The 24,156-nt window shown below is 32.4% G+C and overlaps 3 protein-coding genes across 5 annotated transcripts; all 3 read right to left on the bottom strand.

Moving 5' to 3' along the window:
• Positions 1-2,745: 2,745 nt before the first annotated feature.
• LOC107635368 (receptor-like protein EIX2) lies at positions 2,746-6,878 on the bottom strand. 3 transcript variants are annotated; one of them, XM_016338838.3, is made up of 2 exons: positions 3,533-6,878; positions 2,746-3,166 (listed from the first exon to the last, which is right to left on the bottom strand). In XM_016338838.3, the coding sequence occupies exon 1, from the start codon at positions 6,736-6,738 to the stop codon at positions 3,535-3,537; it is 3,204 nt and encodes a 1,067-aa protein (XP_016194324.2). In that variant the 5' UTR covers positions 6,739-6,878; the 3' UTR covers positions 2,746-3,166; positions 3,533-3,534. The 3 variants fall into 3 exon arrangements, with proteins under 3 accessions (XP_016194324.2, XP_088339409.1, XP_088339410.1); XM_088483283.1 differs by lacking the exon at positions 2,746-3,166 and having other exon boundaries at positions 3,583-3,953; positions 4,081-6,743; XM_088483284.1 differs by lacking the exon at positions 2,746-3,166 and having other exon boundaries at positions 3,775-3,967; positions 4,081-6,743.
• A 5,471-nt stretch (positions 6,879-12,349) lies between these two features.
• On the bottom strand, positions 12,350-16,154 carry PTEN1 (Calcium/lipid-binding (CaLB) phosphatase). Its single transcript, XM_016338839.3, has 8 exons — positions 15,686-16,154; positions 14,787-15,101; positions 14,500-14,676; positions 14,112-14,225; positions 13,709-13,882; positions 13,117-13,356; positions 12,837-12,938; positions 12,350-12,536 (listed from the first exon to the last, which is right to left on the bottom strand). Exons 2-8 carry the CDS (start codon positions 15,060-15,062, stop codon positions 12,396-12,398), a joined length of 1,224 nt encoding a protein of 407 aa, XP_016194325.1. The 5' UTR covers positions 15,063-15,101; positions 15,686-16,154; the 3' UTR covers positions 12,350-12,395.
• Positions 16,155-16,448: 294 nt separating this feature from the next.
• On the bottom strand, positions 16,449-22,902 carry DND1 (Cyclic nucleotide-regulated ion channel family protein). Its single transcript, XM_088484037.1, has 8 exons — positions 22,425-22,902; positions 21,697-22,345; positions 18,547-18,762; positions 18,128-18,459; positions 17,921-18,032; positions 17,490-17,726; positions 17,314-17,400; positions 16,449-17,207 (listed from the first exon to the last, which is right to left on the bottom strand). Exons 1-8 carry the CDS (start codon positions 22,448-22,450, stop codon positions 16,713-16,715), a joined length of 2,154 nt encoding a protein of 717 aa, XP_088340163.1. The 5' UTR covers positions 22,451-22,902; the 3' UTR covers positions 16,449-16,712.
• Between the last annotated feature and the right edge of the window lie 1,254 nt (positions 22,903-24,156).

Here is a 24,156-nt window from a genome sequence, read left to right on the forward strand (position 1 = left end):
GCATTGGTTCAAAAGTAATCAATGAAGTGTGGCTGAATTACTAAATTCTGTTTGGGCCAGATTATATTAATATTATCATTAGCCCAACTCAAATCTTAGTTGGATACACCAATGCTTGATCCGAAACCAAGTTAGAAGGAAAGCAAATGTTTTTATTGCCTTATGCCTTCAACGGATCTCAACTTTTACCATGTGATGAATTTCAAATTCATTCAATTATCATTAATTGCATGGAAACAGTGAGAGAGAAAAAGGCATTTGATTTGATTGCAGCACTTAATGCTACACGCTACTCAGCAAGGAGAGAATCATTTCATTTAATTTCATTCTCTTTCCTAATTCAATGCTTTTCAAATTTCTGTCTTCTCTCTCATTTCTTTCCTTCATCTTTTTCGGTCATTACACAGCAGCTATGGAAGAAAAATTAAGCTACCGAAAAGAAGGAAAAGCACGCCAAAAGACCATCACAATGATGGCAAGAAAACATAAAAAATGTAGTGACTAAGATTTTCATCACTTATGGTAAGATATGGTGATGAGATTTTGGCTTCTTCATACCAAATATGGTTGAAGGAGATTCGGCCAGCAAGGAGAAGATCCTTGGAGGGATGGCTTGTCTCTGATTTTGCTCAACCACCACAGGAAGTAGCTAGGGTGGCTACGTGATGGAAGAGGCAGAGATTAGAGCAGATGAAGCTATTATCATCATGAAGCATCAAGGGCCAAAAATTCATCTTGGAGAGCAAGCCAAGGATGGAGAGACCAGATTGATGAAGATTGATGACCAAGGAAGGACTAGAGGTAATTGCATGATAGGTTTTGCACGAGTTATCTCTTTTCTCTCTCTTGCCGAACCGGTTTTGTTTTTGAAGAAGAAGAAGTTTAGCTTGGTTTTATTTGGTTTCAACCGTGAAGACTTCTCTCTATAAGTAAGAGTGAACAGTCAAGGTTTGAAGCAAGGAGAAAGTGTGAGAGTGCAAGGCACAGAATTCTCAGAGCTATCTGAGCTAACAGATTTTCTTCTCCTTCAATGTATTCTATTTTGTATTTTTCTGTTTAATTTTGTCATGTCTTGAGTTTCATGGAAAAAGGCAAACAGTGAGGTTTGTATGAAAAAGCCATAGAGCGGAAAAAGGCAGAGAGTGCAAAATTAAAAGAAAAAGTCATAGATGTCCTTAGAGTTCCTTTGTACATCTGTGTTGTATTTCATGATTCTGTGGGAATTCCCTTGTAAGTTGGGTTAGCACTTTACAGTCTGTAATCAAGAAGATTATAGTGAAATTCCATCATTGTTGTGATGGAGACTTGATGTAGGCTGCACTGCACTTAGCAGCTGAACCATGATATATTTGGGTGTTATTTTTCTTCTCTTCTACTCCATTTTCTGTTTCTGCTGCCCAGGAGACAAAACCGCAAAATATCTCGTGCCAAGTGACGAGACAAAAAAAAAATCTTGTGACTAGAGACGAGACAAAAATCACCAGAAGTTGTTTAAAAGACAATCAAGTGTTACTAAGCAAAAAAGGGGCTAAGATTCAACCCCTCCTTCTCTTAGCGACTGAAACATCACATCTCTAGTTTGAAATTGGGTACCAAGTGGAATTTGGCCTGACAAATCATTATATGATAGATCAGGAACATTGAGATGATTTATTTTATATCCAATTGCCAACAAGACTCATCATCTCACTTGAAATCTCCCCATTGAATCTGTTCCTGGATAAATCAATGCTTCTCAATAGTCCTAATATACTTCTGTATTTTGACATTTTTCCTTTCCATATAAGTGAAGCACTATCAGCATTAACTCCAAAGCTGGTAATGCCGTCAAAATCATCATAATATGCATCATAAGCATAGAAAATATCAACCTTTGAATTTGCTTGACTTGCCTTTTAATGCAAGTACATGTAACACTGATATGTGCATGAAGAACACAATAAAGACTTAATAATGAAATGCCATAGCAAACCTTGGATTCATGGTAATTGTGTAGCAAATGAAAGAGGAATGATTATTTACAAGAGCAAAGGTCAGTCATATATTAAGCTTAAGCTAACCACTTATGTGTCCAAAATTGAAGACATGAAGAATGGAGTTGAATTGATCAACGCGGTTTAACTAATAGATATTAATTACGTAGACCAAGTAACTAGTGCACTAGTCCAGTGAACCCATACAGATGAATGAAGTTCATCAGCGCGTTTTAATTAAGACTACGATTAAGACCTGCGATATATTGAGAACTAAATTAATTATATTATATAGTATACATTTAAGATATTATATTATGAATAAATTAGATAATATATAAATTAATATTGAATTTGAAAGTTAATTTATAAAAAATATCATACAAATTTTTTATTTAAAAATTTAATATGATTATTTAAAAAAAAAATACAAAAAAATATACAGTTTTAATGTAGATAATAATTATATGTAACCGTTATTTTTTAAGTGTTGACTAATAATAAGTGTTAAATTTAATTAATTAAGAAGTTTAAAATGTTATCAAACCTTCTAATGAAGTAACTGGTTTGATAATAGTGTTAACAATGGCCTTTACTTCCACGGTGCACTCTAAGATTCTCGATTTCTCGCAAATTATTCTAGAAATTAATTATTTTTTAATTTTTTTTTTCTATAGGTAAGTTTACAAATTTCAAATTGGTTAATACTTAATAGTTAATACTTAATATATTTACTTTTAAATTTTCAATTTTTAAGTAGACCAATCCATTATTAGTAATGACATTATAGCCCATTATAAGAAAATATATCCTAATTCAGCATATAGATTTGGTAAGCATGAACTGAACAAAATCAAAACAGAATTACCGCAAGTCCACAAGCACTACCACAATAACTAACACTTAATATCGTCCCTGAAAATAAATTACAGCAATAAAAGAAGGCCAAGTTTTACAATCACACCAATATAACAAACACTATGCAATATAGGTGAATCACACTCCACCCTGCAGCTACAGCAGAAAACCTTTAAAAAGCTAGAATATGCAAACATAACACTTATATTATTAACTGCATCACTAAATGTTATTGGTCTCCTTCCAGATGGATACACATGCATGAAAATTCTGGATCTATCACAAACAAAGCTCTATCTCTTCAATACAGGATACTGTGTACTCTTTTCTTTTGCCTGAAAGATATGACAACATTACATGTAAGGTAATATTCAAAATACATGAAAGTGTTAAAAGACTTAACAAGCAAAAATATATATTATATTTAAGTAACATAAAACCATATCCCATATACATATACATATATTATTAACACAAGAACAAGTTCAAACATTATTACAATTGTATATATAAGAATGCATACATATCAAGCCTAAATACATAACAACAGAATCTGCATTTTAACATTTTAGCACTACTATATTTTGTTTCATTTACATAGAGCAGATCAGCAGATATTAATTTTTTGATATACCAATATTATGAATATAACAACTATATCAATAATAATAAAAACTAGAAGAAATGGAGACGGTGCATACCTTCATAGCTGAGATCTGATCCTTTTGAATTTGGCCACCTTAATTGCTACAAATACATAGAGGTTGTCATAGACATCACTCAACAACTTGAAATAAGCATATCTCCAAGATTTCTTCAAAATCAATGAGAAGCACACTCCCCAAAATGCCGTAACAAATCCAGCAGCCATAGCAATGTAGAACCCCTCGCTTACAAATTGTTCATCATCATCACCATCAGCATCATGTTCACTGATCTGGTGACCATGAATGGGACAAGTATTGTTGAGGGGAGCACCACAAAGTTTTGGATTTCCTTCATAAGCAGAGGCATCCCTAGTTTGAAGTTGCGTGCCAAGTGGGATTTCTCCGGATAAATCATTGTATGACAAGTCAAGAACACTGAGACGGTCAATCTGAGCAAGCTGTGAAGGAATTCCTCCTGACAAATGATTTCTAGATAGATCAAGAAAATCTAATGATTTCAGTTGTCCAATAGTTGGAGGGATGTGTCCACTAAACAAGTTTCTTGAAAGATTTAAAGAAACCAAGCCAATAAGACTCATCACCTCACTTGGTATTTCCCCTGCTAACTTGTTGCTGGAGAAATCAATACTTCTCAACAATCCTAGGGTGCTTTCATATTTTGACATTTTCCCTTTCCATATGAGTGATGTGCTATCATTATAAAATCCGTAACCTATTACATATTCGGAACCGAAATACATAGTGGTAGAATTAAGATAGTCATCGGTAATGGTTGCATTTGAATTTGCTAGAGTGGCCATAGCAGACAGATTACTTATGCATTTAGGTATATTGCCAGACAGAATATTGAGAGAGAGGTCCAAGACAAGGAGTTCATGAAGATTGCACATGCTTAATGGAATGTTACCATGAAAATTATTGGAATGTAAGCTAAGTACAAGTAGCTTTGGAATATTATCTCCAATCCAGCTTGGTATTGTTCCTGACAACTTATTACCTGCAGCATCAAAAACTTGTAGTTGTGTGCAATTATGCAAGGATGATGGTATCTCTCCTGAAAAATTATTGCCTTCAAAGTGTATTGAATGGATATTTCTTGAAGACCCCAGAGATTTTGGCATATTTCCATACAACTGATTATTGGATAAATCTAGGACGACCAATGACTCAAAACCCCTCCAACAATCCGAAAGTTCTCCTCTAAGGTTGTTGTTTGACAAATCCATAGATCTCATGTATTTGGTCGAGTTTGCACATAAAAGAGGATTTGCAATTGAAAATCTGTTATTGGACAAAACAAGTTGTGAAGTAGTTGAAAGGAATGCTGGAATTGGGCCTTCAAATAAATTGAAGGTCAAATCAATTGAAAAAAGTATGAAAAAATCAAGTGCTGGTAGAATTGGGCCTTCAATTTTTCCTCGAAAACGGTTATGAGAAATATTCAAATACATCATCTGAGGAAGGGGTTCCCAAAACCAATTTGGAACAGTGCTAGAAATTCCAGCACAGGAAATATCCAAATAGTCAATCTTGGTTTGGGTATGAAGCCATGTTGGAAAGTCAGGTCCCAACTTGCAACTGGCCAAATTAATGTCACTTAAATTGAAAGGGGGAATCCAATCGACGCTAACATTAAAAGCCAATGCATTATAAGACAAATCCAAAGTGTCAAGATTGGAAAGTCTTGAGAAATGAGCTTCAGATATCAAACCTGTCAGGAAGTTATTTCCAATGCTTAACTCAGTTAAGTTGGATAGTTCTCCAATACCTTCATGTATGCTTCCATTTAATCTGTTGTTATCAAGTCGTAACTCTTGCAAAGATTGAAGCTGAGAGAGGTCAGGCACCATCCCCGTAATTTCATTCCATCCCAGATCCAAGATTTGTAAGGGTTTATGAGCACAACGAGAATACTCTCGAATATATTCATGGAACTCCCCTGTCAAGTTGTTGTTGGATAGGTCAAGGTATGCCAAATTACAACTATGAAACAAGGACAGAGGTATTTGGCCTTTGAACTCGTTATTTTCAAGATTTAACTCCTCAAGGGAGCTCAACTTGTCCCCTAATGTTTCTGGAATGGTTCCTGATAAACCATTATCATTCATTCTGAGAATAATAAGGCTACTAGTGAAATTCATTAACCATGGAATTATGAAAGATGCATCCCTTAAAGAGTTGTTAGAGATATCCACAAAAGACAGAGAAGTGGAGAAATTAGCAGGGGATGCAAGTGATGAAGTGGGCATAGAATGAACAAGATTGCAACCATGCAAGTCTAAATATTGAAGATGAGAAAGGCTACTCACTTGTTGTTGCCAATTGCTGGCACCACTTAGATTCACCCTAGGAAGCAAAAGATACCTCAAGATTGAAAGTTCAGATAGCCATCGTAAATCAGAACTTATTGACATGGAATCAAGGTCAAGATACTGTAAACGGGAAATATTTTTGAATTGACTAGGAATGGTTCCGGTGAATGCATTGTCACTTAGATCAAGATATTCTAAGGATAAGAGGTTTCCAAGCTGAGGAGGCAGTGTTCCATTGAAGTTATTAAGACTAAGATCCAAATATGTCAAGGATGACATATTTGTGAGTTGAAGAGGGAATCCTCCAACCAAATTACTGGAACTAAGATCAAGGTACACTAATTGGGAGAGATTTGAGAACTGAGAAGGGATTTGTTGCGGATCATCAAAATAATTCCCTCCTAGATCAAGATACTCGAGGAAGATCAGATTTCCCAATTGAGGGGGTATGTTTCCACCAAAGGAACAAAAAGAGAGATAGAGGTGTGTCAAAAATGTTAAAGAGGCAATGAAAGGAGGGATGGATGGAGTGTGAGTAAAGTGATGACCACTAAGGTCCAAATACTTCAAATGATGTAACTCACCCAGTGATGGGCTTATGGATCCACGAGTGTAACCATCACCCTGAAGATGAAGCATGATAACATGGCCAGTGTTGTTGCTGCACTTGACGCCTTCCCAGTTGCAACACTCCTTCTGCTGCTCCCCATCTCCCCATGAAGACAGCCAATCATCATCATCGGTCACATTGAAGCCACGTTTGAGAGAAAGCAGAGCTTGCCTTTCACTCTCAATGCACTTTACACTTGACACCACCACTGCACTGCTCCTCCATGCAAGTAGCTGCACCATCAACACCGCATAAACTACACCATTCATCATCATCACTCCAACCACACAATATTTCAAGTTAAGTTGTTGTATCATATCATATATGTATGCTCAACAACCTAATGCCATATTTTCAATTTATAATAACTGATTCAAATTAACAAAATAATCAACGCGTACGTAGGTTATACTCACAAAATACATAATGAGGACAGCAAATTCCACAAAGACTAATTGTCTAATTCAAACCAAAGATATATAATAAATCCAATATAAATAACTTGTCAAGTGTGGCCTAAATGCTTCCACTCACTCAACGTACTATATACTCACGACTCTTTACTCATGACTCTTGACATGACTTGAACTATTGACTTAACAAGTTTGATGTACGTTGCATTATATGAGAGCCTCAACAGTCAACACCAAACATATATTCCTACAGTAATGTTTGGGTAAGCCTACAAGTGAATAATAATAAATATTTTTAAAATACCATTTATATTTATATACATACTCTCAAATATATAAATATTATTCTTCAAAAATGATATTCATAAACCAAAATCAGTAATTAATATATTTGTATATAAATACATGTGTGATTGAATTTATTTTTAATATATACTTATATTTTAACATGTATATTTATACTGATAATTGACTTTAATAGCTAATTTTAGTATATACATAGCATAATAAATTATTCTTTCGTATATTTTGGGCAAGAAAAATTGGCTTTCTTATCCCTTTCAATGGGTTATGCACTTTCGTGGATATTTCAAACTAGGGTAGTAAATAAATGAAAAAATTTAAAAAATTGACTCTCTCAATTTTTTTTAACAATTAAAAAAATAAAATATAATTTTTAACTTTTTAATATTTTTTATATTTTTTTTTGCCTCACTTATAAAATTAATCGTGAAATATCACATTTTACTGCTTTAATGGTTAAAAAAGATTAAGAAGAATGTTCCTAAAAATTTGTAATTGAAGTTGACACAATGATCCTGTATTTTGGACAAATACTCTGACATTCATCTCCACTAATTTTATGTCAATTTTCTCATCTATAGTTCTATACATAAGCTCAAGCGTCAAGACTTCTCTAACTCTCACTATACTTTTGTAAAATGTTAAAAAATTATTTTTTTAAAATAGTTTATAACAACTATGTTTAGTAAATCAAATTAAAATTTTTTTTAATAAATATAAATAATAATAATTATATTTAATAAAATACTTTTTAAAAATTAAAAATATTATACTAAATATAAATGTAAAAGTTAAATTTAAAAATTAATTTATGTTAATTATATTAGATTTTTTAATTTTGATAAACATAGATCAATTTTAAAAAAATTTATTTTAGATACTTTTTAAAGCATTTTTATCTTTTAAAAATTGCAAGTATAAATGCATATTTTTTTATTTATCAAATAAAAAATAAGATACTGATGCTATATATTGAAAACTACAAACTCTTTCTCAAAAAATTTTAACAAATAAACCAAACCTAATTCCGTAGTCAACACAAATATACCTTCATAATTTTTTATTTTTGTGGTCTCATATACCTTCGTATAAGTTCCCTCAACAAATTAGAGAAAATAATATACTTAGAATTCTAACAATTTAGTGCTAACATTATTGCTACCAAGTGTTCTAAAAATAATAATTAAAGATATTGATTTTTTTTTTTTGTGAAATCAATCATACTATGCGATGTACATTAAAAATCAAATACTAATAAGTTATTGCTATATAGAAATATGTTCTTACTATTTTATAAATTTTTAATATACTATTGTCAACAAATTTAATTATTTGTCTATTACAAATTTAATTATTTTGTTTATTGATTATTTTATTAAAAAATATGTGAATCAATATATATAAATATACAAAAATATATAATAATTAATTTAATGACTAATATTTAATAAATATAAAATATTTTATTATAAAATTATAACACAAATATTAACTTTTTGAATTTTTTTTTTATAATTTAATGCATTGAAAAAATCAAATATTCTTTTAGGCTCATATTTAAGAGCAATGCTACAAAGACCAACGAACACCTTTTATTATTTTTTATTTATAATTAGAAATAATATTTAAAAGTGTTTAGCAAAAAATATGATAATGAATTAATGGACTAAAAATATTAGATTATTAGTTAAAAGTATTAATTAATATAAATTAAAATTACTGGTTTTTGAACTTTTTTTTCCATCTTTAAACGTTCTTTATTAAATAAAGAGTGTTATATTCGTTATTAATTAAACAAATTTTAATTTTTTATTTATTATATTTTATACTAATAGTTTAGATTTAAATTTTAAAATTTAAATTTATAATTTATGTAAATTTTAGGATTTAGGATATATGATTCCAAATTTAAGATTTAGAACTTAATATTTAGATTTTAAAATTTAAAAAGCGATACATTTCTATTTTTTTCGGAGTGTATTAGCATTTGCCATTTTTTCATCTATTCTCTTTAAACAATGTAAAACACACTTTAATCAAACCCCATCTAAAATTTCTTTTCAATAAATTCACCTTAGGCTTCAGCGGGTATTTTATATGGCTTCATCATGATAAACAATAGAATTACTCTAACAGTTAACATTGTTGTTGTAACACCCTATCACACAAAGCTTTACATCTAGGATGTAAAATAGAGGTGGTGTGGTATTACAACCTCTAAAATAAATTATATACATATAATAACAGAAATGATATAATATATGAGGAGCTTGGAGAAACAGATACAATAAAAATCGCGAAATAAAGAGCGCAACGCTCAGATAATGAGTTAACTTACGTGCCAAGAAAGTTATAGCTAACAAGTATAAGATAACAAAAACTAGGAATAGAGGGCCAAAGATACAAAATAACAAACTCCTAATTCAGCCTGCGAAGCCAAAACTAGTCGGAGAATATTTACATAAATATATACATATCCAAAACCCAAAATTACATAAACAAAACCATATCTCTCCATAAGTCTTTAAGAGGAGCAAAATAAACAAGTTATTCGGAGAGAAAGTTAGGTACATATATACATAAACTATACATAAAAAAAAACCCCGAAAATCACTCCGCTTCAAAAGTCCAGACGCCTAGCGAGGTGCCTCTCGACCTGCATCTGAAAAACAACAATATAGTATGGGGTGAGAACCAGGGGTTCTTAGCATGGTAAAGGTGTCACGCACATAATATATAAGGTCCTGGGAATGACAGAGGCAATCCTAGAACGCTGACACTCTGATTATCAAACTTAAAGAATTAAAAATGAAAGCCATATACATGGGTGGTTGTCTAAGGTTCTAAATTTAACCAACTCTATCCAAAACCCTCAATTCTCTGCCTTTCCTCTAATCCTCCAACTCTGGTGAAACCACAGATAGACAAACAGGCAAAACAAGCAAATGTAGAATATAAATGCAGCAGGTAACAATACAGCAAGTAAGCAGAATAATCACGTAGACAATCTCAATTAATGTACAGGCAATCAAAACACACAAATGCATGTGATGCATGCCTGTCCTATGGCTGATGATATCATCTGTCGGTTATATAACTAACCCGACATGTTCTAGTAGCTAACCATGGACTGAAACACTCATGCAGAGCAAGTGGGTTTGAACTACAATCTCTTACTACTACTCGCTTAACCTAGAGCCAGTGAAATAACCACTACTGCAGTTACTACTCAAGCGGGTGTTTAAAAGCTCAACTTGGAGCAAGTGGAATAATCCACTACTCCTGCTACTACCCAGGCGTCACAAATACTGACCTGAAACAAGTGGGACGAACCACAATCCTTGCTATTGCCCTGGTTTCATCTTCAGGAATCCATTATCATTTTTATTATCATTTCAATTCTTTCATAATCATTCAAAATTCATAATTAACTTAGTTTTCATCGTTCTTCTTTCTGATCTCATATCCGTAGCAAGTAAACAATCCCACTGCCTACTACCTGGGGTACAAACATTTCATAATCATTCAATTCATTCAAATATCGTACTTCAATATCAATCATTCAACCATTTAAACTATTCAATTCTCACTCCCTCAACTCATTCAAAGTTCTCAATTTAATATACTTCAAGTCAATACTCATCAATAACATTCATCAACACAATTCCTTTAACAAACTCAACTAGTTCACAATCAGTTCATCACTAACCACTTTTATAACAATTCCAACCAATTCCTCAATACCAATTACGTCTCCATCCTTCCTCAGTCATTTCACACCTAATTACACAATTCAATTCTTAATTCACTATTCATAAATATCACAATTAACAATTACCTTTATCACTATCAAAGTTATCATTTATTAACCTCCTTACCACATCAATTATATTCATACTATAAGACCAACAATTTATCATTTCTCAATAAACCAAACATGCAATGCCAACTAAACAACCAAATAAATTCCAATACTTATAATTCAACTTTTCCTAAGTCGTCTAGCCTAAATTTTCACGAGATATTATATATTAAATACGAGAAACCAAAACTATACCTTGGCCGATTTTCCATTAATCTCATAACACCTGAAGTGTTCACCGCACCACAAGATCCACCACTCCAGTCCCACACCAATGAACCCAGCCTCCAGAATTCAATCTCTAGCTTCCAATCCCTCAAATTGTCTCCAATCCACAACCAATTTCAATCTAACATCTTAATATTCACTATAATCAACATAGAGTTCACTAATTCAATATTTCACAAAGGAATTGAGGGTGCTTACCTGACCCACAGCTCCAATGAGCTAAACCCGACAATTCTCGTGAGTTAATTCGAACCTAAACACCGAATTCAAGCAAAATCTAACATGATTACACATTGAATTCGAAATTGGGGAATAGGAAATTGAAAATGAAAACGTGGATTTCTTACCTAATTGACCACTAGGCTTTGTAGAGCTCGACGCTGCAGTCACGTGGCTGCAAACGATGTGGCGATCGGAGCTCCGGATCAAAAGTTATTTGGATCCGGTTCACCAGTTTGGTTCGTTCGGCCCAATCTTGGGCCAAATTCTTTAAAGTTAGTGTCAAAATTCTTATTTTAATTAGCTCTATTACATTAAAATATAAAATTTTATTTTCTAATTTACTAAAAAATTAATTAATTTATTTACTAATTTTTCGAATTTTAAAGTTGTAATAGCTTATTGGTCTATCTTTGTTTATTTGGTATTTAAGTGATAGTGAAGTTAATAAAGATAACAAGCTTAATTATTTTATTCTACAATATAATGCAAATGTTACCTTAATTATACAAATGGTACTTCTTAGTTCTTACATCCATGTTTTCATTATCAAATTCTTTTTACTTTCATTTTTATATTTTAACACAATTGGATGACATGGAACACAAATGGATGATTATGGTGCATAGCAACTTTAATTGAAATTAAATTCTATGTGAAAACATAGCAACTTTTGCATTATAATGTGCTTTGAAACCCCATCTTCTCGAAATGCTACTCAAACATCAAAACAATACAACATTTGCACTTTCTCCTAATGTCTTGTGCCAATAAAAAAATTAGACAGCAAGACTATTGAAAGAATGAATGCAACACTACACAACAAAACATTGATGGACTCATTTATGATTGGATATAATTTTCTGCTGTTTTTTTTTTTGCAGCACACGTTAGTGTAATGTAAAATTGAACATGACCTTTCATATTATCTGTTGCATAAATATTATGATCACAAGGAAACAATACTAGCATTGTCACTATTGGATACACTTGATGAATTGGCAGGACCAAACAGTAATTCCAAGCTAAAATCACTTCCACATATTGATCTTCCTTTCTTCCCAACTTTGTCCAAATCCTGTATTCCCAGCTACAAAATAGCAAAAGGAAACAAAGTCACATTTTGAATGTAAATAGAGATAACAATCAAATTGGTCTTTTAGTTTTCACCTAATGATGATATTAGTCTCTCAATTTTAATCCGTAAATCAAGTTAGTCCTTCCGTTAGTAAACTATTATCAAATTGGTCCCTCAGCTTAGCCTAACATCATGCTACAGTTGTTAATGTTAGTAAAACTAAGGGACTAATTTGATCATGAAAATTGGAGCATCAATTTGATTGTTATCTAACTGTAAATATGCCAAAATAAATTGATGGAATAAAATTACCTGTACCATGCTGTTCTTAACAAAAGCTGTATTGAAACAACAATAGAAGAGACGGCCTCCTATCATTTTCTCATAGAATATGACACGTACATCTCCAGTTAACTGTAAACACAAGAATCTTATCAGAAAAACATGTAGCTGTTTCACATTTTCATGCATAAGCAAAAAAGAATACAAGGTATGTTCAAAGGTTGTTGCTAGTAAAAAGTTGATTAGAAGATCCTTATGATTGGTGAAGATGGATTGAATGAAGTGTTAAATATGATTAGTGGTTATTTACTAGGATCGGTTGGTCGAAATAATAATCCAAACAGGTTTTCTTGTATATTGCAGGACTCTCTGTGTCCATTTGAACAACAATCCGAGGTTCTTCTTGTTCTGATTGTGTTCCATCTTCATTTTCTTCTTCAATATAAGAAAGATAGTAGCGAGGACTGTTGGTTCTCTGATAGCCTTTCTTAATCTCTCTGCAGCACCCTCGGAAAATTTCCACCGGCGGACGATAGCACTGGTTAGGAGCCTGTAAATAAGGAAGAACAGCATAACTTTGTTAAGTGTAGAGAAAAGAATTTTGCAGTTGATTCATTAGTTGTTTTAGTTGCTTCATATACATACAATAAATATGTTGAAAGCTATAGGAATTTAATCAACAATGAGATAAACTTAATAAATGATTTTGGACTGAGATAAGCTGCAAAAACATTAAGCTAATAAAGCTAAGGAACTTAGGCTAGTAACTTTGTAGTGTAACTAGTATAGATTTCTAACATCAAATAATCCATGTATTCTACTTCTTCTGTTACTTGTACAAATATGCATACAATAAGGTATCCAAAAATATTGTTGCATCAAGAAACTGAGGGTTAACTAACCTCCTCCTGCAGCTCTGAAATCACAAAGAATATTGCACAGATGTTAACTGTATCATAAAGGCGAATTCGGCGCAATTCTCTGCTACATGGTTGAGGCAAGCTCACTCTGCCCCTAGGGGTAGAAAGTACACTTTCAAAGTACCTTACATAACGGCGTTGGCTTGGTATTGATACCTGAAATCACAGAGGATTCTACCATTCATATTTGTTAAGGGTAAATAAATAACTTAAAGAAGGTATACTCCTAGAAAACTAAATCAAAATCATAAAGGCCTAGATTTATTGGTCCATTCCTTATAATATTTCTTTCTTGCAGATTGTAAGAGTCAATATCCAAATTCCTCTGTTGTTGAAGACAAATTTATATTTTTAAATTGATGGAACTATACCTAACATAACTTACTCCTTCATTATTTGTTGTCCTTCTCTCTGCATACAATTGAAGAGCCTCATCTGCTGTCATGCCAGAATAAGTTAGGTATGAACACACCATTAAGCCAGTTCTACCCTTCCCTGCCTACACAATTTCAACAAAAGATTATGTTGTATGTATTCTCAACTTCTTAATGATTCCTTTTCATGTATCAAATTAAAGAATCTCATGTGCATCCATTGGTTAATTGCACTGCATCATGCATAACTAAAAGGAGTGCAACTTCATGCTTAGTTTTTAGTAGAAGAACTTTACATTAAGTTTTAAAATGTAAGAAGCTGTATGATAAGTGTAACGCTAAACAAAATTTATTTGATGTTGAGGCATCATTCCAAAGTGAAGTTCTGAGATCTCATACCATGCAATGAATGACAGCAATATTTTTTGGATCACTTGATAGCCATGAATGCACACTTTCACAAAAATCTTTGATCATTTCAAGGGGTGGTACATGGTTATCATCAAAAGGGTATGCTTCTACCCGTCCATGAAAGTTTGCCGGATCATAACTTTCTTCTATACAGAGATTATAGATCTGGAAACATTTAAAATTGATAAGCTTTAGCTATAATCATATGCATAACTATGGAGAGAAGAGACAGATGATATTGTACATTATACATGGCCATGGATTGAAAGTTGCACCTTATAATGTTCATGGTGTGTCATGTCCAACACAGATTTCACCTGCCAAAGAGGATTTCGATACACTGCTCGCATTCGTTCCGCAGGAAATGACATTGCCAATATTCTGTCTGTGATATATGTCATGTCAAGATCATAGCCGGCAATGAGCATCCGTCTCCGTTGCTTAGATACCAAGTTTCGAATAAAATTCTTGGTAAGGTAATTGATCATGTGATTCTGTAAACTCAAGTCATCAACTTTTTGTGGCCCCTGCTTTGTAAATTTCAACCCCATTTGGTTGATATTTCAGGTTCCACACTAATGACAAGGTATCTATGACACAAGTATAATCATTGTAAGATATGGAATGTTAAAGATTCATGGCATAAAAATTAACAATGAATTGCTTCACGGTGTAGTTACAAATGCTACCAAAAGAAAGCATATATATCAAAGAAAAATTCATTCTTTGTTTTGTTACACTGGAGAGCATTCAATTCAAACATTCACTTTGTCTGTTCCCTTTATTTTTTCAAGTTTGATACTAATCAACCGCATTTTTAGTTTAAACTTCATTTGCCTTAACAACAATTGACCCATAGAACATTTAAGTTTCAACATTGGGTTGATTAATACTTTAATAGCATCAATATGACATTAAAAGTTAAAAACCCTTCACAGGATCAATCAGAAACTGCAATGATGCTCCTCTTGACAAAAGGAATATCAAATTTTGAAACTTTTTTATGCCCTAAGGTTCCCCATTAAGAAAAGAAAACATGGGTATGCCATTATATATTCTGATATAATTGCAATTGGAAAAAGAATGTTACTTTTGATAGTCCCATTTTACAAAACAATGAGAAACAAGAAAGACATAGTCATAGAGATAGAATAGGATCAAACATGGCAGGTACCTAATATAGCTTAACATGTAGCTGCGGATTCAGTAGCTCTTAAATTGAAAAGCAGAAAGTAGTAACGTCAAAGGGGTCCCAAAAGGAAAATTGAAGAGAGACCCCAGAGAAAGCCAGTGGGAGGAAGAAGAAGATGATGAGAAAATGGGAGATTGATGATGATGATGGTGATGATGATGATGATGGTGATGATGATGAGGAACCCTCCTTGAAACCATTGTTGGTGATAATGGGTTGGTTGGTGAGAATAGAGAGAGGAAGAGAGAGAAGAGATATGAATTGCCATATTTGGAGGGAATTGCTGACCTCGCTTTTTTCCATTTACAACATCACCCTCCAAATTTGGGACTCACCTGAACCCGACAACATAGGAAAATTGGTCTGTTTTCTATGTTGTATTTTCGTTGGATTTTTTGACGGCGGAAACAACAGAATCTAACAGCCTTGTTGCCTTTTATTTCCATGTGTTAATTTTCATGTTCTTATGTCTCTATTTAAAACTTCCATTATGTTGAAAATTTGGTCCCTTAATATAAATTTTTTCAATACTTTTTTTTTGGTATTCCGTCGCGAATCTAAATTCTATTTAAGAAACTGTTGCGGCCAACATTAAATTTTTATCTCATGAATTGCAAATGGTGATAATATATCTCATCATTATTCAAATTTGAGTTCTTTTTGTTATTGAAAATTTATTTTTTTGTATCAAATCCATCTAAAATATTAGCAATAAAAAAAATTCAGTAGTTTGATAAACTATAGATTGGAACAAAAGAAAAAAGAAATCATTCATTAAGTAAATCATCCAAGATTACAATTCTCAACACAACTTCATTTGCAAAACTACATAAACAATGAAAGAACATAGCAAATCTTTATTCATCCTTTTTTTATTATTTTTTTTATTTTCCAAATGCAAATGCCCATTTTCCATGTATTTCTTCTCTGCATCTTATGAATAATTCCATGACTTATATACCAACTTGAAAGCTCTGGAAATTCTGATCAACATTGAGATATATAGCTCTCATTCAAGATGGTCATGTGGCCTTATTGACATGAACATTGCAGCATACTGCAAGAGCCTGCGCTCTGTGCCGCCTCCGCCACCATTGTCCCTTACAGGGGTCACCGGACCTCTAGTCCTCTGCCTGTAACGCCGCCAGGCGAATTGAATGTTGACAGCAGCCCAAGTTCTCCAATTGGATGAGTAGTACCTCGCGGTTCGCTTCAGCCTCTCATTGGCAAACTTGTATCTGAAGTGATCAGTGATGTATCTAAGATGATTGCAATCAAGGCCAAAGGCTTCTGTTGGTTCAAGGCTCACAAATGTGGCCGAGGAAGCTGGAAGCCGGTCGATGAACGGCCGCCTAAGGCACCATGAAAGAAGCTCATCCCCTAGAAAGCCTCCTGGTTCAAGGATGCTAGATGCTACCATTCCTTTGCTGAGGCTTTGGTTGCGCTTTATTCGCCCTCGGACGATGAACACCATCCTTGGTACTGGATCACCTTCTCTAATTATCTGATTCACAAGTACATTATTGAAGTGTTAAATTGTGTGATCATTTGAAAAATTGGACTCAAAATTTTAGTTGTTTATATGGATTTATATATATATATATATATACCTTTTCATCTTTAGAGAAGACTAGAGGCTTAACCCTGTCACATATGTTGTCTAGTATAAGCTCATCCAAATTGTGGAACAGAGGTACCTATAAAAAAATTATCATTGATTTTAATAGCTATAAACTCGTAGTACTAAAAGAGATTTATACAGTCGTCTAATCATATATTTTTTCACCTTTTTAACAAGGTCGTAGCAAAGATGGCGCTTGATTTCTCGCCTTAGCCCCTCCGGCAAGTCTTTGATCAATTCCATCTCATCTTCTCCTCCCATTGCTGCCCATCTCTGGCGTTCGAAATGGCGAACCCTTTGCCTTAATCGCGAAGGCAGCTGCCTCCTCCTCATCCACCATTCCATGTCGCGACACCTCAGCTGCATCTTTCTCTTCTTCGCCATCACAGCATGCAAAAACACCTTCACAATCCTCATTGTTAGATCATCATATTTGAGTGAGAAACTTGAAAAATATGAATAATAAATGTGTATTTAATTTGCGTTTTATTTTCTGTTTTGACTTCTTATTTCTCTTCTTTCTTTAAAAAGTCTTACAAACAGAAAATACTGAAAATGAAAACGCAAACCAAACGCACCGTACTTTCTTTTGATACCTGAATGTTACCAATCAACAAAGTGAATAGCAGCAATCCACTGAGCACAATGCAGATACTGAAAATCACTTCTAACCAGTTACTTGTTGGCTCAAGATCATTACCAAAAGTGCTGCATGCAACAACAATCAAATCATCATGAATAATGAATCAAACACAAACATACAAACATGAAAGAATTTGTTTGTTCTTGGAATAGTATCCAACCTAAGTGTCATCAAACCCCAAAAAATGGGATACAGAATCTTGACAGCCAGAGAATTGCTTGAAATCACAGGAAGTGCCCATTGGTAGATTCCATATCTGAAAGGGCCATCAACATCTAAACACAAAGGCTTTCTAACCACAACTGTTGTTGAGTTTCCATTTCCATTATTACATGAACCTCCAACTGTCCCTGATGATGACAACAGAAACTGGTAGCATACCTCCTCAGAGCAGGACAGAGACAGGTTACATCCCATTGTTCTTTCGCATTGTTGCCGGATGCACGACGCCACTCGTTGAATCGCAAGAACATACCAGCACCCTCCAGCTACCTGTTATAATTTGAAAATTTTAAGTCTAATAACCGACTCAATAACCATATATATGCAATAATCTGCAATTTATGTTGGGTTTCTTACATGTGAAGCAATGAAGTAGGCTATGAGATTAAGGCCAAAACCCCACCAAATGGTTCCAAAGATGTATCCTGTGACTTTCTGCATTCTTCTCATCATGCAGATGCTATGGTAAACCTTTGGGAGAAATTGGAACAAGAAAATTAAGAGCAATATGGTCATAATGACCTTGATTTTCTCTTCTCTTATCAATTTTGGTACTATCAACCAAAACACAGCCTGCAAATACAATTAAGAAACACATAATTAGAAAGTGAGATAGTTAATTTTCTTGTTCAAATAAGATAAACTAGCTTAGTATTTGGTCAATTTGCATAGAAAAAATATTTAGTAAAGTATACTTTTTGTATTTAGTGTTTGCGATTTTTTTCAAAAATATCATTAACATTTAGTTTTATTCAATTTTTTTCTTAATGTTTTCGATCTGTGTCAGAATTATTCATGGACATTAATTCCATGTAAAATTTTAGAGACAAAATTAAAATGAATCGAAAACGTTAAAGATAAAATTGAATGAAATTAAACATTTGGGATATTTTTAAAAAATATCAAAAATATTGGAGATAAAAAATATACTTTATTCTATTATATACTTATGTTTGGTAGGTATATATAATACTAGTATACAGAAATTCAATCAATAATGTTATGATTTCTTAATAAAATGTTCAAGTTGCTAATTCTAATCATAATCCTAAGCTAATCACAATCACCATTTATGAATATCGTGGACCATGATATCAGATAATAATAATAATAATAAGACAAAAGGAGTGTGATCATGACTAATGACTTTTATTTTTTATTATTGGTACGCAGTTATCAATTATAGTTGTTAGGTATACTTCACTGTATTAGTGTGATGACTTGTTTAGAAATTTAACTAACACTAATTAATAATTTTTTTTTTCAATAAGTATTAGAAACATTCCCTCTGACAACAGAAGCAGCATTATATTATTTTCAAGAGCAGAATAAAAGGCAAAGGTAAAATAATACTATTTCATGGTAACAAAATTCCAAGAAGTATCATATATAAATGAACGATCGCAGGTACAATAATTAATAAATGTTGTCGTTCAATTCAGGAACAATATATAAATATTAAATAGGGATAATATTTCATGAGATAGTAGTAGGACACTATATGGTTAATTATGTTGGGGGAATCTCAGTTAGAACTATGCTTGAATTTTCTTTTTTTAAGGAAACATACATCACCTTAATTATACATATTAATAATATAGTATTAGCAAACATGATAGACAATAAGAAGTCGCGGGTTCGAGTCACATATCTTTCCAAATTTTAGCCAATGAGTTATAGCTCAAATGGCATAGTCTCTCCATATTCAATTAAGAGGTTGCGGGTTCGAGTCTCCTATCTTTGGTATAAAAAAAAAAAAAAAACATGATAGACAATAAATTAAGAAAATAAAAAAGAAAAGCTCCTCTTAGTAATGCAAACAACTTATTTTTATTGAGAATCTGTTTCAAAAGTAGTTTATTAAAATTTATTTTTAAAAGATAATTTAATAAAACTTATAATAATATATTTGTTAAATTAAATTAAAAATAATTTTTAATAAGTACACGTAATAACAATTGTATTTGATAAAATTATTTTTAAAATTTAAAAGATTATAATAATAATAAATAAATATTTATTACTATTTATATTATTTTTTAAAAATTTTAGTACCTTCTTAAATACTTTTAAAAATTATAATTATAAGTACGTCATTATTTTTGGTTTACCAAATACAAAATAAAAAACTTTTTTAAAAAAATTTACAAAATTAAATCTGAAAATAGTATCTTAGTTCCTTAAGAAAAAAATTATAATACTTAGAAATTAAATTCTGGTTATAATATATACTAATCATTGGTTTTGTTTACCAAAATATTATGACCAAGTATATTTGAGATCTGATTTTAACTGGAACGTGTGTTTTAGTTTTACACGAGAGTAGAAACAAAAACGATGAACAAAAACACCTTTCATGTGCAAAATTACAGGTACCGAGCCTGCCATTTACTATTTTCTCAAAGAAAATTGTTGAAAATAAAGTTAAATACATATCTAAAATTGCTAGATATGTTCTTAATAAATTTAAGTGTACATTTAGTTATATATATATAAGATACATGAAAATTATTTTTTAATTAAAATATAATTAATTTTAATATACTAAAAGCATAAATATAATTAATCTTTTTATTTTGAACGCATAAAGCCTAAAAATTTAAATTCTTCAAATAATAATTAAGATATTACTTTTTCAATAGTCACTGTAAAACAATTTTTTTTTGTGATATATGTAAACTAACACTAGTTAACTAAAAGTGTTAGTCTTTTAATATTATTTTATTATTAATAAAAAATGTTACATTTATATTAAAATTAATTATAAAATCAGTTATAAATATATTTTATATTTTAATATATATTTTATACTAATAATTAAATTTTATTATTTAATTTTATTGTACACATAGTACTATTATTATTAATCTACTTCAAACGAGAATCTACCTCTTCTTCAACAAGCTAGGTTACTCTTTTTAAAATTATTATTACTTATTATTAAGATGAAAATTCACATAAAATTATTTTTATAAAAAATTAATATTTATTAACCATTAAATAATTTAACAAATTTTATTAAATTATCATCTACCAATTTTTAGTAGAAATGTTAGAGGGAAGTAATTTTGTGACTTGTAACCATCAAATAGTCATTAATGATGGTTTTAATGGTGTGAGATTAGTGTGATATTTCATCCAATGACTCACTTTTCTTTACTGATTACATACTTATAAGAATTTAACAAAGTTGCTGCCGCTGGACATTTCCTAATTTTTACTATTACCTTCAAAGCTTCATCTATTATTAAGTTATAAATGTAGGAAAAGGACGAATATATTTTGGAACAGAGAGACAATAGAAGTATGCATGAATGATTGCTAGCAATAATTACTACAATGAAAATCGGATTTACAGTGAAGTGTACTCTCCATGGTTAATGAAAGAAAACAGTAGCAGCCAAGATACCAACACGTGGTTCAAAAGAAAAAACCAGTGAAGCATGAAAGAGTAGCGTTTGTTCGGTGCGGTGGTGCCAGAAAAAGAAAAAGAAAAACGTAACGAACCTGCGGAACTGGCAGAATTACAAAGGCATCGAACCAAAATCCCTTCATCGATCGCAGGTAGTGCGACGCGATTGCACGCGCGTCCCATACAAGCTTCCCGCACCCGACAACCATCGACTCCCTCGAAACATACGCCACCTTGAACTGCAGCCACACGTGGAATAGATGCACCGCGTCCACACACGTCCGCGCCACCGTCACCATCGCCGCCAGCCCTCCGTCCATGTACAGGCACGGCGACCCTTCCCTCCCGATGGAGAGCGCGTAGAAGAACAACGGGTCAATTGCCAGCGCCACTCCACGCGCTAGCAATAGAGCCCGGTTCCATACTTGCACACGCTTGCTCCTCGGGTCCAGAACCTGTCCGAAAGGCCCCGACTGAATTCTTGTCCGAACAGTCGGAGCCTTTTTGGACCGGTTCTGGATTGGAACGAGGGAGGATCCCGCACAAGCCTCCCATTGTGGCTGGTGAAAGCCGTCGCAGCTGGTGGAGTGGAACACCGGCACGCCTACTTGCGTGCAAGCGTAACACTCCACCGGTCCTGCGACAGGATTGTCATCAGCCACAGTATCGCTGCTGGTAGTACTATCTCCTCTGTTGGAGCCGCTTGAATTGTGGGATTGAGAGTTGAATAGTCGAGCAATACACCTAATAAAAGAACAAAAATTCAACATAGTATAAGCATATAACTAGAAACATGCATATATAGAATGATAGAGATAGATACCCAGAGAGAGAGGAGAAGCTGGGCATGGTTGGGGATAGACGGTAACCATGGGAATGAAAGTAACGAGGAGAGAATGGAAGTGGTGGTGGTGAATGAATGAATGAAATAGAATAGAAGAGAGAGTTAGTTGAGGGTCATGAAGAAGGAGGGAGAGGGTGGGGTTGGAATGTGTCAGGGTTGGCACATGGTGGAGTAGTTTTGTGTTTGTGTTGGTAACTTATTATTATAGAGGTAAGAGCAAGCAATTAAGCATGGAAATAAGATGAAACCAAATGAGAAGACAAAAAGGGTAGAAAAGAAAGTGAAATTGCATGTGAATTGGGGTGAAATAGTGAACTTGTGCTTACGGTTACGCAAATGAAAAAGAGGTGGTTGGAGAATGGAGAGCGGTGTGGGGTATTTAGAGTTTCAGAATTCAGAATGAATTGAACTATACATACATACATACACATATTATTATGTACTGTGGTGATGACCCATTTAGCTGTTGGCTGTTTTGCCCCTTTCTGCCTTCATGAGGGGACCACATAAACCCTTCATTTTGTTTTTGATTGCCTACTTGCATTATTGTTATCCTTCTCTATTTCTTCTTCTTCTTCTTATCTTCAACATATTTACAATTTTACATCCATCACCATTTTGAGGTTAATAATGATATAAGAGTTTAGAATCACTACCACTTCATCACCTCTTTGGCCAACACATACATTTTATCTTATTTAACCCCACACCTCAAATAGGTTCATGTTATTTTCATCATGCATGTGCTCCTTCATTCATTCATGTATTATTTTTTATGTATTCTTCTATTTTCCAACATGAATTGTTAGTTAATTTTGTTGGTTAAAAAGTCTCAGTTCCCCAATTATATTATTATGATAAATTGAACGAGAAAGTTTAGGGGTAGCACTTTTGTTGAAATCTGGCAAGTACTTAACCATCAAAAGAAAAATGATTAATTCTACACCATTAAAAATATTGATGATGGCTAAACATCACAAATTCTGCTAGCCCCTTAACACTCTTCAAATTGAACGACTATATCTTATATTGAGCAGATTTTAAGATAATAAAATTTAAATCAACTAATATTTTTTAAAATTAAGTTTATATTATGATACACAAAATGATGATTTTTGAAGGAAATAAGTTAATATAATTTTTACGAGGAAGATTTTCATTTCTAAAAATTTTCTTTCCAAAATATCTACACTATTATTTTAATTTTTTTAAAAATTTATTATTATTTAATTAATTTAAATATCTATTTTTATATAGCAGTTATTAGTTTTTTTTTCTCTAAAAACTAAATAAAAAATAATATTTAAAAAATACTCATTGAAAATAAACAATGACACCAAGTAAATGAAAAAATAATCAAAATAAGCCAAAATGGTAGTGTGATTAAGGGTTTTCAGCTATTATATATATATATAAAAAATAAAGAATATAAGAGAAAGCGTTTCCCTTATGTTTCGGAAACAATAAATGAATTCTCCATATGTCTTGGGGAGAAGAAAAACATACATTCTTCTTATCTTGACACAACAGCTGGCCTGCCTTTGTCTACTATATATTTTCAACAAAAGGAATAAGTATATTCCAAAAAATTTTAATAAATTTATTATTTTATTTTAGAAAATAATATCATTAACAATAATGTGTTGTTATTATTATATTTCTCTCCTACCACCCAAACAAAAATCTTTTTTTTTATTTGATCAATTTTCAA

Source organism: Arachis ipaensis, chromosome B4, assembly GCF_059453495.1.
Source record: "Arachis ipaensis isolate K30076 ecotype BB chromosome B4, ASM5945349v1, whole genome shotgun sequence".
Lineage (NCBI taxonomy): Eukaryota > Viridiplantae > Streptophyta > Magnoliopsida > Fabales > Fabaceae > Arachis > Arachis ipaensis.

What these genes read in the sequence shown, in the direction of transcription:
- LOC107635368 (XM_016338838.3), bottom strand. Translation starts at nt 6,738, where the DNA reads ATGATACAACAACTTAACTTGAAATATTGTGTGGTTGGAGTGATGATG.
- PTEN1 (XM_016338839.3), bottom strand. Translation starts at nt 15,062, where the DNA reads ATGGGGTTGAAATTTACAAAGCAGGGGCCACAAAAAGTTGATGACTTG. An exon ending in GGACAACAAATAATGAAGGA is followed by an intron (nt 13,883 to 14,111) that starts GTAAGTTATGTT and finishes CTGTGATTTCAG; the next exon opens with GTATCAATACCAAGCCAACG. An exon ending in TTTCAGAGCTGCAGGAGGAG is followed by an intron (nt 13,357 to 13,708) that starts GTTAGTTAACCC and finishes CCTTATTTACAG; the next exon opens with GCTCCTAACCAGTGCTATCG.
- DND1 (XM_088484037.1), bottom strand. Translation starts at nt 22,450, where the DNA reads ATGCCCAGCTTCTCCTCTCTCTCTGG. An exon ending in TGTTGATTGGTAACATTCAG is followed by an intron (nt 17,727 to 17,920) that starts GTATCAAAAGAA and finishes AGGATTGTGAAG; the next exon opens with GTGTTTTTGCATGCTGTGAT. An exon ending in GCTACGACCTTGTTAAAAAG is followed by an intron (nt 17,401 to 17,489) that starts GTGAAAAAATAT and finishes ATTTTTTTATAG; the next exon opens with GTACCTCTGTTCCACAATTT.